Raw genomic sequence first — 17,154 nt, 5'->3', positions numbered from 1 at the left:
CACCATATGGAGGTGCATACACCGAATTCTCTGCAAGTAAAGAAAGCACAGGCTCAAAAGGGAAGAGAGTCAAGAGCCTCCCTTCTGACAAAAGTAGCCTATTTCGACAGCTGATTCCCTCTTTTAAAGCATACGGCACACATAAAATAAATACAGGTCGCAAAAATTAACAAATCATCATAACTGTCTAATACATCCTGGGCTGGCTGCGGAAAAACAAGATCATTTTGGATTTATATCTGTAAGTATGGGATTTCCTGGACAGCTAATATCCACAAACAATCAAACACAGAGGACCATGAGAAAGAAGCAGCGTTATTTCAAATTTGAGCTGAGAGTCGTGATTTTTAAAGGGCTGAAACAGGAACTGGGGCTGAAATCTGAAGCAAGTAAATTCCTTTACTAGGCACTGATGGACACTGTCGTGTTTCTCTTGGCCTTGTTAGAAGTTTTTAGGTCACTGGGTTTTGGCTATTAGAGCAGATGAGAATCTTAGAACCACAGAAACTCTGAAAATGACAAATAACTCGAATCTTCCCCCAGCCTTAAGGAAAAAAAAAATAAAAAATCTAACGATACTTCTCTAAAGAGTCAAAGCTTTTTATAAGACCTGTTGCCAATATTAGTGCCACCAAATGATCTCATCTTTCATTCTGGCTAAATTCCAACACACAATTTCATTAACCCAGGTACTGCAGGTGATAAAACTCATTTTTCCCTAAAGAGACAGCTAAAAAGTACCAGTTATACATTTATGAAGTACCAGCAATCAAAATTATGGATTTTCTAAAAGGTTTTTAACTACTTTTATTGAAAGGAAAATCGCTGTCTCAGACTTTTGTGACACTATTGCTAATAATAAATTTTACCATTTAGACATAGCAGTAATACGGTAGACAGTGTCAATAAAAGTATGAAACAAAGATGATCCTTGTCTCTTAAGTAATGCTTTCTGATTGCACACCGGAAATTGTAATGCGAAACATAAACTAAGAGCACCTTAAAACATAAAACGTAATAACGCACGACAATACGCCTCGGTATCTATATACCTCGCGTGCAAAGATGTTTCATAATACACAGCAGACACTTTGAGGTCTTTTCCAGGATAACCCGAATACTAACCACGAGATTAAAAATATTTATGCACGCGTATAAAACTGAAATCACGCGAGTTAGTTCAAGCTCGCTAGCTTCGCATCTGCTCATCAGGAGAGCGAAGCGCCGGGGGTGCTTGCCACCTTCTCTTCGGGCGACCTGCCGAAAACTTTTCCTACCGCTACCCCACGTATCACTAGAGGGCACTGTGGTATTTAGGCCACTCCGACCTCTCTCCGCACGGCGCCTACTGGAAAGGTCCTGAACTTCCGCGCGATGTCAGAAAGGTTAACGAGGACGTTGTAAAAGCAACCGCGGAAACGCGGACGGCAGCTCCGCGCGCGCCACAGTCTCGGAAAGCAAAGGGGCTTCTTTCAGCCGCGAGCGCCAGCGCGCTCCCCTCGGACGCCTTCCTGGGCAGCACCTGGGCTGCGGCTGGAGCACCTTTGGCCGGCAGCTCCCGCGCGCCCAAGCGTTTCCTTGGGCCCTGCCAGGAATTCAAAATATAAAGACCTACAGGGACTAGCCTCTTCTCTGCCCTCGCTACCTCCGCGATTAAAGCTCGCTGCTGCGCTAAGGGGAGATGATTTCACTGCTGAAAACGTTTTTGACATGCAAATGATGGCAATTAATGCGTTTGAAACAATTTATGATTTCCGGCCTACTTCAACATGTATTAGCATATACCTGGTTTCTTTAATATACACTTTGTTTTTCCAAAACCACAAACATAGTTGCTGGAATTTCATGTGGAAGTGCTTAAGGGGTTGAAAGTTAACACCTTTGTGAGCTGAGCAGCCTCACAGTTGCTGCTCCACAAAAGCCTCTTTGTAGAAGCTTTCTCGAAATGTTTTCTTAACATGTTCCAAGTAGTTTTAGGCAGGCAACTAAAGTAAACAAGATGTTACCATGATAAAAACACTTGTGAAAACATTACAGAGTGCACTTAGTAGTTTCTTTCACATAAGCTCGCCTTGGTTTCTTCAAAGTTAAATTCACATGAAGCAGATGACTAGCATCAGGGCAACGGAGGACCGCCAGATCCGTGGATCTCACTTAAAGGGTATCTGTGATTTTCAAATGGCACCGCCACGACTGAACACAACCAAATCACAACCGAAAAAAAAGAAAAAAAGGGAGGGGGGGAAGAAACCATTTTCAGTCTTTTCCTGCAGCGGGTGCCCTGGGCGCCGGGATACCTCGCTGAATAAACCAGCCTCCCTGCAGCAGTGATTTCCTAAGCCAGCTGCTGTAAAGGGGCATATATATATATATACACACACACACATATGTGTGCATGTGCGTGTCTGTGTATTTCTATCTGTAAGGTCTTTAAACACATGCAAATGAAATCAAGAACATAGTCAGGTTTTTAAGGAAAGCCTGTGCGCTGCTAATTGCTTCTTTCGTCGCAGATTACGACAGGGATCCTAGTTAACACACAAGCCACGCGTGCACCCTCCAGCCTTCACCTTGCTTCCTACCGCTTGGCAGAAGGCCATCAGGTCGCAGCAGTGCCACTGGACTTGTTTTTGTTTTTAGGCTCGGAAAGTATTCTGGGCGATGCAGGGTGCTACTGTTTCATTAGGCTTAGCAGAAGCCCCTGCTGCTATCAGTTAGCTCTAACTGATATGGCATCACGTGATAACCAATGGCTGCTAGATTAAAAAACAACACTAAAACTGCAACTTATTTCAGAAAGAAATAGGGAAATAAATGCGTACGACAGACTGTGTATCTGCTGGTTCTGATAAGCATCCTCCTGTTGGCTGTGAGTGAAAGACAACTAGGATCGTTATTTGTACAGTATTTATCTTTGAAATCAAGGGCCCTGTGGTGTACCTCACCTTGGGAACAAACACTGCAGCATGATCACAGAAGAGTGTCAAATCTCTGTTTTTGATTTACCAACAGTTATGATATTTCTTCCTCAGGAGGAAAAGAAATGAACCATGTTTTAGACCTGCGAGTCCTTTTTTCTCCCTTAACTGTAGAACCATTTTATTGGCATACAGGGCTTTCGTTCCACATATAACTCCTCTTTGCTTTTTCTAACAGGCCTTTTTATGGAGGTAAGTGAAATTAAGCAATGCTCAATTGATAAACAGGCTGTACTTCACTTGGTAAACAAGAGCTTTGCTCTGGAGGGGACTGTCAAAAGATCTTCACAGACTATTCAAGTACCAGAAACAAACTTAAAGCATCTACCGGTTATCTTTTCATCGAGTAATGAATGTTCATAAATGGCAGTATAATTTAAGGACGGATGCTCCACAGGAGACTTGAATGCTACGGTATCATTTTATGAAGAAACGCTCACTTCCTAACAGTGCCAACAGGCTGCCCAGGGACATTCATTTCTGCATTTGTTCTGGGTTAAATATCACTCCGAACAATGCGACTTTGTCTGGAGAAAGCTTCTTACATTGTAGAATTTGGGTAATGTGTAAATTTACACGAGTCAATGAGTTTGAGGAAGTCACACAAAATATTTCTGTTGAAAGGTTTTGATGGTTTGGGGGTGCGTGGGGGGGGTGGTGGGGGGGGAAGAGTGATGCTTTGAAAGCGTAAATGATAAAAGAGCCGAAATTTCTGGAGCTGAGGCAGGAGGGAGCCATCTCCTCCTGGTGAGCGGTTCACATTCAGCTTAGGCTCGTAATGGTTTTCAGGCTATTTCTACCTATTGATCGCTCACAGCCATCTCCTCCAGGTGAACCGGCGGACTTAGTCTACTCACTGAAACAACCTAAAAACATCAAAGGAAACCAATCTTGTCCCACCCATGCCATGAGACTTAAGGGCCGTATTTTCTACACGTTATCGTGTCAGGCAGCGCACTACTCCCTAAGCAGTCTTACTAAAACCAACAGGGCTGACGTGGAACGGAGGATACCGAGGCAAGGAAGGGTGGCATGTGCCGACCTTGTACGACCACGCGCGCTACTCCAGTCGCTAAGGCTAGCGCACCTTTCCCTAGCGTTAAAGGCAATAAAAATTAGAATTGTTTTAAAGGTCTAAATGCTATAGTATGGCATATGAATATGAATGAGCTGGCAAGTACGAAGAGATTAGCATTTATTTCACTTAAGTGAACAACAGGGTGAATTAAAAGAAATGAGGCCACCCTTCATGGAAATTTATGACTAGTTCCTTCTTATTTTGTAATCCTCTTGTAATGAGAGCCTTTTCATTACTCTAGCATTCCTCACTTGTAACACATGTTTATACTAGGACCAACGCTGCTCCTACCAAACTCAGGAGGGCCTTGCCAGCGATTTCAACAGAAGCGGAACTGGCCCATTACGTTCTGAGAGCAAAAATCTCTCCACATCTCACCATCTAATAAAAATACTCTCACTTGCTATCTTCCTCCCCTCCCTTACCAAAAAAAAAAAAAAAAAAATCCAGGGAACTGCCCCAGAAAGATATAACTAGGTGTTCTGGGACTACTTCTACTTATCCACCTTGAAGAAGTCCACATATTTACGTGGATTAACTTCAAGAGATCACCATCGTCAAGCAGAGCAGAATGTGTCCCTTTGCGCATTTAAATCACAAACGGTGCTTGGGCAGCTGGTCTTTGCAAGACAACCGAAGAGCCGTGGTACTTTAGAAAAGATCAGTGCACAAACCTCACAGGAACCTGAGGTACCAAAAGCCTATATTGCACCTGGCGATCTACCCAGACAGAAACCGCTTTTGTGATAGGAACACCTCTATGCTCCTGCGTGGAGGGACAAGGCTGACGACGACTTAGCTGCACAGCAGCCACGTGCAAGGTACTGGAGCGCTGCCTCTCCTCCCCTGCATGGGGACGCACGCGTTGCCACATACTAGTCCATAATGCACTGTTTATGCAACACGTAAAACTGTGTTCTTTGGCAGCAAGGAAAGGTCTGCAGCAAACTGCAGGGGCCCAATTAATATAATTATAGTTTATTTTTAGGAGTGTAGACTTTGTTCATTAGTTACTTATTTGACATAAATTAAATTTCATGTGATGCTCTGCAATTCTCTGTTCAATTACGGAGTTAATTTCAGACTAAATGTCTAAATTGAAGTGAAATCAAGGTTAAATCAAGGTTATATTATTTACATTATCAATACTGCAACTTAAAAAATTATTTAAATAATAATTAAAAAAAGCAGGCTGCAGAATTGCACACACTGTATTTTATAGCAATACACTGTGCAAGACCACACTTTGCCCACCGGGATAATTTACTATCCCCTGCTAAAATGTTCTTGGTCCTGATCCAAAAGCCACTGAAGTTAGAGGCAATTTTCTGTCAACGTCAGTGGGCTTTGGATCAGGCCCACAGTTAGTGACAGCATACAACATTTCGAGGCATGCTTCCTGTACAATGCGAGTGCCAAAAAAACCATTCTTACTTTAGAAATGACTGGAAGTCTTCACAAACTGCTTCGCAGCCTGGCCATTTGCATACACCATGTCCATAGAGCGGATGGCTATGTGAGTGCTCCTCATGGGATAAACTGGAGGAAAGAAAGAGAAAAAGTGTTGTAACTGCAGGTACCGCACCAACTCCTCTTCACAAAGACTAAGAGCGACAAAGGACAGATCCCGAAACACCCCTTGCATCTCATGGCACCCATCTGACTCTGCTCGTGGTTTTTCAAAACAGAATTAAATAGCATCTGCAGCGAAGCATGTGTCATTCTTACTTAGCTATCCTCCTACATTTCATTCATTAATTAAAAGCTTTGTAAAGAATTTAAATGAACATGGATGGGAGAGAAATCATTTGACAGACCTGCTTAATATCCTGCTTGATATTTTGCTGAGAAATTTATGAACATTGCATATTCACAATTCAACTTCATCAGGAAGAGAAGTCATCCTCATACAGCAAGGTATTCTTAAAACACAACAATAATACGACCAGGACCTAAGGCGTTCTGCAGCACTATGGAAAGAGAAAAAGCACCTAGCTTTCCCACCACGTTAGCTATCCCTTTTTTTTTTTTTTTTTTTTTTTGGTCTTGCAGGCTGGGGGTTTTTGCGCTAGTACAGCCTTTTTATATCCCACTGAAAAGATTCAGCGGTGTTTTCAAATGTAAAATTCATCATAAAAAAGGAACCACATAATTGCAGAATTCTGCAGTACGAGGGCTTAGTGGGGGCTCTCGACCTCGCTACGATTTGGCAGAAACGTCACAGAGCTGTCTGCCTACCGAAACCAGGGTTAAAGCGCAAATTCTGATGCACACGAAGGGGTTAATCCTTCAGCGGGATTCCAATCAATACGTAATGATTTGGCTGCACTGATCCAAGTCATGAGACGCTTTGATCCAGGCCATGTGGTGCTCAGGGAAATGTATCTGTTGCACTAACTGATGAACCATATTCTAAAATATCTTCTTTATTCAACTTCTGCATGGAAACTTCTTAAGGAAAGGAATTATTTTTGCAACAATTTCCATAACCTTAGATGACTTTAAACACAAAATGTCAAAATAATATTAAAATCTCTATTTTACGCTCACACACACATCTATTTTTCATAGCAATCTTTTTGCTGGAGTATGCCTGTGCCATATTACGAACTTCAAACATACACAAAGGATATGAACACATACCAGCATCTAGGTGTGGTTTTATGACTTATTTTATCCTGGATTACAGGTAACGTTACGGATAAACACCTACTTTTTGCAACATTACACATGTGGAAAGGCCATTTATTCTTGTTCTGTAATATTATCTGCCTGCGTACTATAACAATATTTTATTCTTGTATTATTTCTTAAGCACGGGATAGCAAGATCACTGTAGAACATACTCCTGTGATGTTACCTCAGATACAAAGCAAGTCGCATGATAAATTCCTGCCCAGAGTCTGTCAGTTTTGTGTTTAGGTCCAATAAGAATCTGAAGATAACTGACATCTTTTTTTTTTTCCTTAAACTAACTGCTCTTCAAGTAAAAAAAGTATGGATCTGACTGGAAGAGGTATTACAAGGTGTACATGAATCTAATTTGTGATTTCATTAAAATTGTGGTTTTGACATATACATATACACACACACGCACACATACGCGTACATAAAAAATAAACAAATAAAAATTAAAAAATAAAAACCCAGCAAGCTAGTTCCCTAAAAAGAAAAACAAACAAAACCCCACTTACAAAGGTTTTCCCCGTAAGAAAATATTGCACTGGCTTAACTTAAGCAGTTCTTAAAACATGCATGCAGGGAGAAGCTCTACCGGATGAGTTTTTAAAAGAACAAAGGGACCAATGCATTCCTTGCAAGGAACTTGGGAAAAATGCTATACCACACGTTTCACCAACTGAAAAACACGGCGGATGGTTGAAGGAACGCTGTTCACTCAAGCCAGCCAGGGTCAGATGCCCTCTAGACACATCACAAGAGAATAACTGGGAAAATAATGGCGATCGAAGCCATGCCTGCGGTACCAGTACAGTTCACCAAAACGCTGGTTTCTGCAGCGAAGTCGGTTTCAGGAGTTCCCTCCCCTCTCCCTGCCCGTGCGCCGCAACGGAGCCCCCCCGGGAACCCTGCTCTAACCGCTGGCGGGACCGAGGCAGAGGCCGGATCGATAACGGCGGCCAGGCAAAGCCAGCGGGTGCCCGGCCCGCGCCTCGGGGTAGCCCCCGGGCAGCCCCACGCGCTCGAGCCACCCCGCTTTCTCGCACAGGCAAGTCCTTCGTTCGCTTGCTCCGTCCGTCGGCAAAGCTAGCTGGATCTGAAGGCTAAGTTCTGCAGGCTGCTCGCAGGCAATATTTGAATTTAGACACATCTGTTCTCAAAAGTGAACGTTTGTTTTATTCTTTTTTTTTTTTTTTTAAGTTTTTGGTTATTTTGTTTTTATCATCTCCTTCTACATCTGAATAAAGAAAAGTGTGAGAAAGTAGATAACGCTCCATCAAGGTCCGTGAAGAGTTTATGAGAGTTACGATTTCAGTGTGTTTGGCAGCACTCAAAAAAATTTAGCATGTTCATTTACACAGCGAACGTTACCCAAACACCAAGAAACTAGACTAGAGAAACGTCACGTGACCTGAAGTAAGGCGCAAGCCCCCGAGGGGTCTTCAGCACCGTAAAGCTCGCTACCCCATCAAAGGGAGTCACACGGCTGAAACCCCCAGCAGGGTTTTTTTAAAGTTTCTCTGCGACAGCCTAAAGGCCGTGGCCAAGCCAACGGAAAGAGTCCAACAGAGATTAGTAGTTATTTCCTACATCGAAGCGCAAAAATCTCTCCTCTTTCCAGGGAGCTTATGCAAGACAAGATAAACCACGCAGGACACGATACGCTAGTGCTGTGGTCGAATGACCAAGAGAGTATCGCGCGTAAGCTACGTTCAGGATGTCAACGTCTAGTGCTGTCAATAACCAGAAAGCCTGGTGTTGACCATAAACAGGAACTTAAAAGGTCATTTTGCTAACAAGATGCTAAGCACAATATACTTAACACCTATATATAGCTTCCACTGCTGTTCAACACAGCTGAGGAACTTCTGAAACTTATCAAAAATAGATACTTTCAAGAAGAATAAAAGAACCCTCAGTGTTTAAAGAAAAGTCCAGGCACTAGCAGCGGGCCGCTTGTCGCTTCAAAGCTAGCTACTCCCATCCCAGTCGGAGATTTTTCAGTAGCGCATTTTGGTGACCTTTATGTGTCAATATGAGATTACTGCTATTTTATCCATCCCGCTTTTGAAGATATTATAGACTGTCACTTGTTCAGTGACAGAGCCTGAAGAAGCACCTCAAAACAAAGCCAACAGTGGTTTTATACAGAAGCGGATATAACACGAAAAGGATACAGGCCATGGACATGAACGGAGAACCCTCTTTTCCTTTAGGTGATGTAAGTACTCACTTTGTTTAAGCAAATGGAGGCAGAAAATGAAGATTTAAATCCAATATATAAGCCAACAGCTTTGTGGGCACAATATAGACATATATTTTTAATTGTTCAATAATATTTTGTCTGTCTGCAAGCACAGTTTCTAAAACCTGGATGCATCTCTGGTCTCCCTGCCGGAGACGGTATTTTAGAAGACCAGAACATTGGCAAGCACAAGCAAGTTTTGGGGCTGTTTGATTTCTAATGACACATTAGAGTAGGTGTTTGTTTCTGTTACCCTCTCCTTCCCAGGAAGGCATATTTCACAGTCGGGTATGGGGGATTTAGCACTAGGTAGTGGAAATGATTTTTATAACAATAGGTAATTTTCAAAGTAATGAAAGGATAAACAAAGTGTTTTCCCCTCCGCCTCCCTCAGGCTCAGTAACATATATTACTGCGGATCTCCAGGGGCCCCGGAAGTAAACTCACCATATTCTCCAACAAGTGGTGTTGCTATAGGCTTGTACTTAAACAACCCACGTCACTCACATCGTTACAGCCAATTAACTTCTGGAATGGATCTGCTCTGCTATGGTAGACTCACATTTTGGGGCAAAAACTACACACTATAGAGACACCATGGACAGCTAAGCCCAGACGAGGAGCCAAAAGGACAACACACCCAGAAGAGAGAAAGAAATGCTTGACATGTTGGGAAAACCAGTGACCAAAGCACTGGTGAGAAAGCTATTGGTGCTGTACGGTTTAATTCAACCCATATGTACCAGCTGTGTGAAACTGGGCACCATGTTTTTAAACATTAGCAAAAAAAAGTCATGGGTGGATGCAAAAACCAAGTAAGCAGGAGCCCCAGTTATAATATTTCTGCCGCACAGTGGAGCGTATTTCAAATACTCACGATGCTAAAATGCTTCATACTGCACTGCATCTCTTCCACATCTGCTCGGGCCAACAACAGTTGCCAAAAACACGGGGGGAAGTCAGTGATGTAGAGAAGCCTCCTTGATTTTCTAGTACAGTTATGAAGCATCTGCTCACGTTTCAGCGGCGCTGAGAACACGACTGAGCCACCTGCACGCTGAACAAAATCAATACCACATCTCCCGCTTTCCTCCCGCGAGGGGTCTGAGCAGGGCACCCAAAGCAAGCAGAATGGCTTTTTTAAAAGAAAAAACTTTTATTTATTTCCCAGGGGCAACGGGGAGTGACTTCATCTCCGCCAGCTGCCCGTGAAGCGGACCTGAGTGCACCATCCAGGCAGAAGGAGCACACGGCTCGGCGGCCGCACCGCGTCCCCCCTCGTCCCCACGCAGATCGCACCGCAGGCGAGGCAAAACGCCACGATTTCAGTCCCACGCGCGAGGCCGCGAGACGCCATCGGGACTGGACACGGTGCCCCGTATTCGGGACTGCCCTGCCAAGGTCTAAAGGCACTGGAGAAGCAAAGATGGTGAAAACGCCAGAAGTCCTCAAGTTGGAAACACTCGCTCTATTTGATTCAAAATCAAAGCGAAAACGGTAATGCTTAGCTCTTGGTACCAACCCATTCCTCTGTTACCAACAAGAGGCAGACACTGTCCTCTAATGCACGTTCCTGCCTTCACGACAAAACCCGCGGCCCAAAGATGCGTTGGGCAGTGACGTTTCACTGGTGCAAACCCCTCTGAATTCAGACCAGCATGGCTTAGCACCAACTTTCCTCTCTATGCTGGGGGGAAAAAAAAAAAAAACAAACAAACTCAAGAAGAGCATTAAGCCATATATTCAAATGGCACCAGTAACCGCCTGGAAAGCGGGGAGTTGATCGGAATGGAGAATTGTCTGAGCAGGGCAATTTCCACTTCAGTGGTGGGTAAAGCTCGGCAGCGGGTCGGGGGCCTTTGGTAAAGGCGGCGTTTGATGCGCGTGGCCAGCGGCAGCTCTCCTTAGAGTACCGTGCCTGGCTTGCACATCTTGGGTTACTTTTTAAGCCTGTCCTTCTGTCCTTTCTCACTGCTTTAGTCCACCTCCAGACCTAGGACTAGAAGAAGCTCACGTGCTACATCCATCCCTACTGGAAGTAACAGAAGTGGTATATTACATTTTAAAGGACTACACTGATTTAAGACAAATTAGGTTAAAACCGCAGCCTGCAGGCTGAAATCCTGTCTTCTAACCTGTGTGCACTAACTTGTATACTTATGCAATAAAAAAATTACAGAGTCGTAGTACTGCTACCGCAACGCAAGGCCAGTGACAGGCCGGGAATCGCTGCCTGCCGTGCTTACGCTAGACGGGGAGCTCTTCTCCAAATTCCCGCTGCACGGAGCGTGCTGGACCATTTACAGCAAGACAAAGAACAAATCTGGCTCACATTCCTTCTCCTTCCACCCTTCATCCCCACAGCCCACTGCAAGAATATAACTAGACTGGGTAATTATAATGACCATCTTCTGGTTTTAATCTGCGAACTGATGTCTTGCATTAAAAAAAAAAAAAGAATAAATAAATAAAACCTTAAGATGCTCTAGATGTACCACGGAGTGCTTCAGTGGTCATTCCCCACTTTCAAGCCTGCAACAGAATGGCCACAGGGCCTGGACAGCCCCTGCCCTACACAATCTCCTCAGAGGAATTGAATGTATTCCTAGACCGCTTAAAAGCGGTGCCCATCGCAAAGAAATAGTATCGAATCCATCACTTATCTCAGGCGGACGTTCCCTTCCTGCACTTGAATTTACCATCAACGAGTTTCTCTACTATTTAAAAATCATGTTTTTTTATTTCCACCCTGTGCCTAGGTACCGTAGTGAAAAGTACATCGAATATACCTAGACACACATGATTTGAAACGCTGGGTTTTAAATTCCAGCATTGCTAACTAATGAGAACAATTTTTCCCCCTCTTCCTCTTTGTAGCATCACTTCATGTACTTACATACCATAATCACATCCTCCTAGAGCCTCTATTTTTCCAGGGTGTAGATCTTTAATTCCCTTTAATCTGTCTTCATAGCCTATTCCCTCCAACTCCTTTATCATCCTAGCTGTATCTGCTCCAGTTTCTCTTTATCCTTTCTGCAAGAGAGTGGCCAATTGTACAACACACTCTAATTGTGGTTCAACTGGTTTTGCATAGCGTGTAACAGGGAAAAAGGAGGACTCAGATGCAACACAACATGTGTATACCTCCCATGACGCATTTACCTTTTTAACTAAGACCTGGCACAGAACGTCCCACCTTAATTTCTCAGCCCCTATTATGCCTCAGCCATTTCCCACATAATTGATGCTGAGCAGCGGATGTGTCATTTTGAACATGTAGTCCGGAATTTTTATTTCCTATCTGGACTACTTTCTACTTATCCTTGTTAAATCTCATTTTATTCCTCTCTGAGCAGTCCTCTAATTTATTCGGATGAAAACGGACCGATTCAGTGTCTTAGTTCAATTAGGAAAAAAATGCGACCCTACCACTTCCTTGGTTTTTTTCTGACTGATTTTCAGCACAGCAATGCTCTTGTTCCTACACACCCAATTCTTGGGGCAGGCGAGGAGGCAACTGCAAGGCTTTGGCCCCGACTCAGGAACGCTTTTAAGAAAAGCTCAACTTTAAAAACACAGGATTAGACCTTGGACTTCACCGGAACTGAGGTGTAAAATTACAAACCTGCATACACACTTCGTATAAAAGATCTTGTTTGCCAATGTTATTTTCCTGTAATTTATATTCTGTTGTTACATTTAACTTTATAGGTAAAGAAAACACGGAGAAACAGGATCTATTTGTGTTTAACCAAACGGTCGTACACTGTTACACTGAGAGCAGAGGCAAGTTTTTCACCTTCATGTAGGGTGCTCCTCGGATACGATCAACACGGACTATTCACTTAAGTGTTTTTCCCCACTGTCCCGCAGGCACAACGAAAACAGCGCAGAAGGTGACCGTCACGTCACCCAGGGGCTGCAGACGTGTCTGCCGTGCCTTCGCCCACCAAACGGTCCTGCAACAGCTCAAAAAAAAAAGGGGGGGGGGAGGCTGCTCGGCAAAACGTGGATTGCAACAGAGGAGAAATACCGTTAAATCCCTGCATTCGCTCCGCCACGTGCATCCGTCCCCTCCAACCAACGCTATTTAAAAGAAAACAGCGCTCCAAGCCCTCGGCCTCGGGCGCGCTTCCCCGGGGAAGCGCGCAGGTAGCGCCAGCACCATCCGCCGGCGCAGGTGCCGCGCGGTCTATTTGTGCGTACCGAAAGGCACAACAAACAGTCGCAGGAAAGCGGAAAAAACACTCGGCGCCGCAACGAGAGGCGCCGGCGCCGCCACAGACCCCGCTTAGGCGCTCGTACGGCGGCGGCACGGCACCCACGGGCGCAGCTACGACGTCTGTCTAGGAACGGGACGAAACGGTATTGAAGGACCCATCGGGGTGTTATTCTTGAGTACACGCAAAAAGGCAAATGACAGTTAAAAGAACGCTCTGGCTAGCGTTATCTGCTGCTCGGCTCCCCGAGACGGTTTCCCGAAGGAACAGTTATCTTCTTTATTCGCACAGCCCAAATTGACAAGCTGCAACGCATATTAGCGGCTTCCCTGTCTGGGCTTACGCCGTCGTTTTAATGAGAAGAATAGACTTTATAGTATGCACACGCCTCTCCTCATCACACAGGAGGGGAGGGAAAAAGAAAAAAAGAAAAAAAAAAAAATCAATCCCCACCACCTTAAAAACATCAGCTATATGGAAAAATACCTGTCTGGACTACACAAATATTGCTCCATCTGAGACCCAGGCAGCAAAGAATAAATTACAGTTTTACTTGGGCTTCATCCCCCGCCCCGCAAATATGCGGCAGGTATAGTCACGCATCGCATTAACAAATTACTTGATTTCAAAGTGCATCTCGCTACTTTGAAAATATAACCCTATCTGACCAATATAAAGGAGCTCAAGATTAGCACAAGATGTTTGGAGGGTGGAAAGAAGGGGAAAGAGGTTTGAGCGGTACCTGGCTGCTCAATGGAAAGAGATTTCCCCCTCTCTGAACTGTAAGAAAAAAAAGGATGCCAAGAAAAAGAAAAGTGAAATAAATTGAATTAAAGAAAAACAGTTGTAAAGTGAACGTTACAACCTGGGAAAAATGATGTCATTTTACTGAAAAACTCATTTTTTTCCATTAAAGCAGAGTGAAACGGATAAAGTTTATACAGTTTAATGGTGGAGTTTTTTACTTTAAATGCTACTCAATATCTTAGCAGTACAATATAACATGATATAACAGCTGTCATGCTAACTGCTTGATTTTTATTGAACAGCAGAGAAAACAGTCACACAAAAATCACCTAACTTATCCTCTACTTTTATGGCATTTTCAAGGGTGTTTCTTTTCCACTCTCTGGCTGCGATAGGCATGATAGAAAATAAAACAGCTCTTCATTAGCTCCCTGTTTAGCTCTTCAGGACAGCTAGATTTCCAGCGCAAATGCCGAGGAAGGACAACTTGCACACAGGAGGAAATAAAAATACCAGGAATCCACGGTGCAGTAAAACAGAAACAGGTCGCTCTTTAAGACTACTACATAAACACCTCTAATAAAAGAAGAGGACAAAATTTTCATTGGACTTTAAGTATTTAGACAGGAATGTTTTAGTAAAAGTTTAACTGCAAAGTGTATGCAATTAACAGAAAGCCATCAGCTATTTCGCTGGTATGTAATAATAGCATTAAGCTGTATTAAATGCACGTGTAAGTATCTCAGCTGCAAGAAAAGGGAGGAGATATGCAAAGCACTCAGATATCAAACAATGATCTGTTGGCCAGATGGAGGAATAAAACAATACATATGCTAAAATTTGGAAAAGTTCTGTTCTGTGTCTGCCAAGGCTCACCCAATCTATTTTAAGTGCTTTCTGATACATTAGCTTAGTGTTTGGAGTTGTACGACTGATCATTATTACATGTGACCAGAAACCAATGAACCGCTCAAGTTCAGGAGTGCTCTGATGTCAGGTCAGGTTGCCGAGGACTGCAAAGTGTCAAGCACAACACATTCGTTCAGCAAAGGGCCACACGCTACAGCGAGTAATTACAGACTGCTTAACTTCACATCTTTTGCAAGGGGCGGGGGGGGAAAAAAACTAGAAACAGTTTTCCAGGGTTTAGTGAAACGATGCTCCAAAATGCGTAACTTGACTGAAGAATCCAGCACAGATTGATGAGGAGGCGGTCTCGTGCGACTAATTTACCAGAGGGCTTCTCAAAAAAGCGATGGCCATGGAAGACAGGGGGTGCAGAAATGCAGAGGACAACACACACCCAAATTTGACGAAAAATAACAATAAGAAGCGTCTGATAAGGTTTAAAACCAGAGAGATGCAACAATAGCTCTGAGTCACGGCTGATTCCCCCCCCCCCCCCAAAGGTGATTACAGAGAAGAGTAACTCTGGACGGGAGAGCATGGGGCAACCCATGGGGTCTTCTTTAGCTGTGAAGAGGGTGCCAGCTGGAAACGGCAGCAGGATGTTGCATCTGCGCACGGTATCTGAAGAGAGCGCAGGGCTGGTTCCCAGCTTGGGCTGCTGCTGCCACCAGCGCCGCAGCCACCAGTTGAGGACTTTGAGTCATCTCGCTAGGACTCGGCACAACGAGAAACACACAACTACGTTCAGAGTTTGATCGTTTAAGCCGGAGGTTCAGAGACGCTGCTGTGCAACAGCATGTCTAAGCTTAGCTAGTCTCCGGCTCTAAATCAGCTCTGCGGTGAGGGAACCGCATTGAGTCAAGCGACTCCTACAGCAGGGATAACCGCACAGCTATGGACCATGATCTTAAATGCCTACATGCAGGGTTTTTAAACAGCTAACTTTCTGAATAGTTTTAGTTGAAATCAAGGCACTGAGGTAAACTTTGCCAAATTCAGCATGCTCTCCAAAGTCCAGCTCCCCCCTCAAAACCTTCAGCATCGCTCATGTTTTGAGGGGGAAAAAGAAGAAGAGAGGTTCTAGCACTGCTTTTTAAGCTAAGCCCAGCTCAGGCAGCTGGGTAGCCCTAAGACCCCTCAGGTCAAACACAGGATCTGTGTCTGGCGCAGCTACAACGAGGAAGAAAAGAAAACACGGGTGGTGGGCAATCCAGTCACGTTGGCTATCGCTCCTAAGGCTGTTCTAGTAATTTGTGATAGAAGCATGTTGCAAGAAGAGCGTTTTTCTGAGGACTGCAATGCCTTCCGACGCGCAATAGATTTGGTAGGAAAAATATCTCCACCTTACCCTTTCGTTGAGCCCAGCCACCCTGTTGGCCTTGGGAAGGGCGCATTGGCAAGCAGCCACCTGATGAGGAAGATGCCTTCCTTCTCCAACTCTTCTACCACAGGTTTCTCCGTTTGCTCCACACGCAGTGGAAGGGAACTGCATGCACCCAACAGATACAGGTCCCAAAGGACACGAAGAGAGCCGGCACAGAAACAACTGCTCAAGCCTCATCTGTGGCCACTCAGAAGGTGAAATGCCCTAGCTCCCCTCCCAAAGGTGGGAATACCTTCTGGGAGGAAATGCTGCAGGAGAATCCATTTTTTAAGGAGGAATGGATTTGAGGTAACCTAACTTAACAGAAAACTCTCCTCATGATAAAAGTATAACGAGCAAGAACCAACGGCATGGAGCAACCGAGAGAAGCTGACACGGATGAGCAGATTTGATGCTGGCACCAGTGCAGAACGAATGCCAAGGACTACGCAAAGACACAGGCCAAGAGAGGATCAGGCCCTGGGAGCATATGGACTGTAGGCTGAACTGTTCCATCAGAGCATTAATAATGGACCAAAATCTGTAATTCTTAATTGTGTGCTGAATCCCAGTGCCCTCATCTAAGGGCCCTGGGATTTTGATGGAGGATCAGCTGGCATGTGAGATAACAACAGTCAAACACAATGCATTAAGCCTAAATAGCAGATCAGTGGTCTGCCATGCCATTCCTCTCGCTTCCTTCCAGAGCTTTCTCAAGACTCCTTCCTCCTGCAATGCTGGCAAGAAAAAGTCATTTAAACATCCCCTTGTTTATTCCATCTCTTTTTCCCGAGACGGCTGCTTCCCTATGTGGAAGGGCACGAGTCGAGTACGGCAGGAAGGGGTATAAAGATATCAGAAGTCAAACGTGGGTTGGAGGATGGAGAAAGGCCTCTCGGACACACAGTCTTTACCTCCTGTCACAGCAGGCA

General features: G+C 44.4%; 1 protein-coding gene across 48 annotated transcripts in view; it reads right to left on the bottom strand.

Annotated features, from left to right (window-relative positions):
- The window catches only part of FOXP1 (forkhead box P1), a 388,378-nt gene that overhangs the window by 40,015 nt on the left and 331,209 nt on the right, over positions 1 to 17,154 (bottom strand). For all 48 annotated transcript variants that reach the window (XM_068907706.1, XM_068907674.1, XM_068907708.1 and 45 more), the window contains one exon: positions 5,491 to 5,595. In XM_068907706.1, the coding sequence (XP_068763807.1) occupies positions 5,491 to 5,595 (105 nt within the window). The remainder of the gene's footprint in view (positions 1 to 5,490; positions 5,596 to 17,154) is intronic.

The sequence above is a fragment of the Struthio camelus genome, chromosome 14 (assembly GCF_040807025.1).
Source record: "Struthio camelus isolate bStrCam1 chromosome 14, bStrCam1.hap1, whole genome shotgun sequence".
NCBI classification, from domain to species: Eukaryota; Metazoa; Chordata; class Aves; order Struthioniformes; family Struthionidae; genus Struthio; species Struthio camelus.
The sequence above is the reverse complement of the archived record's forward strand: the minus strand, read 5'-3'. Positions and strand labels throughout refer to the sequence as shown.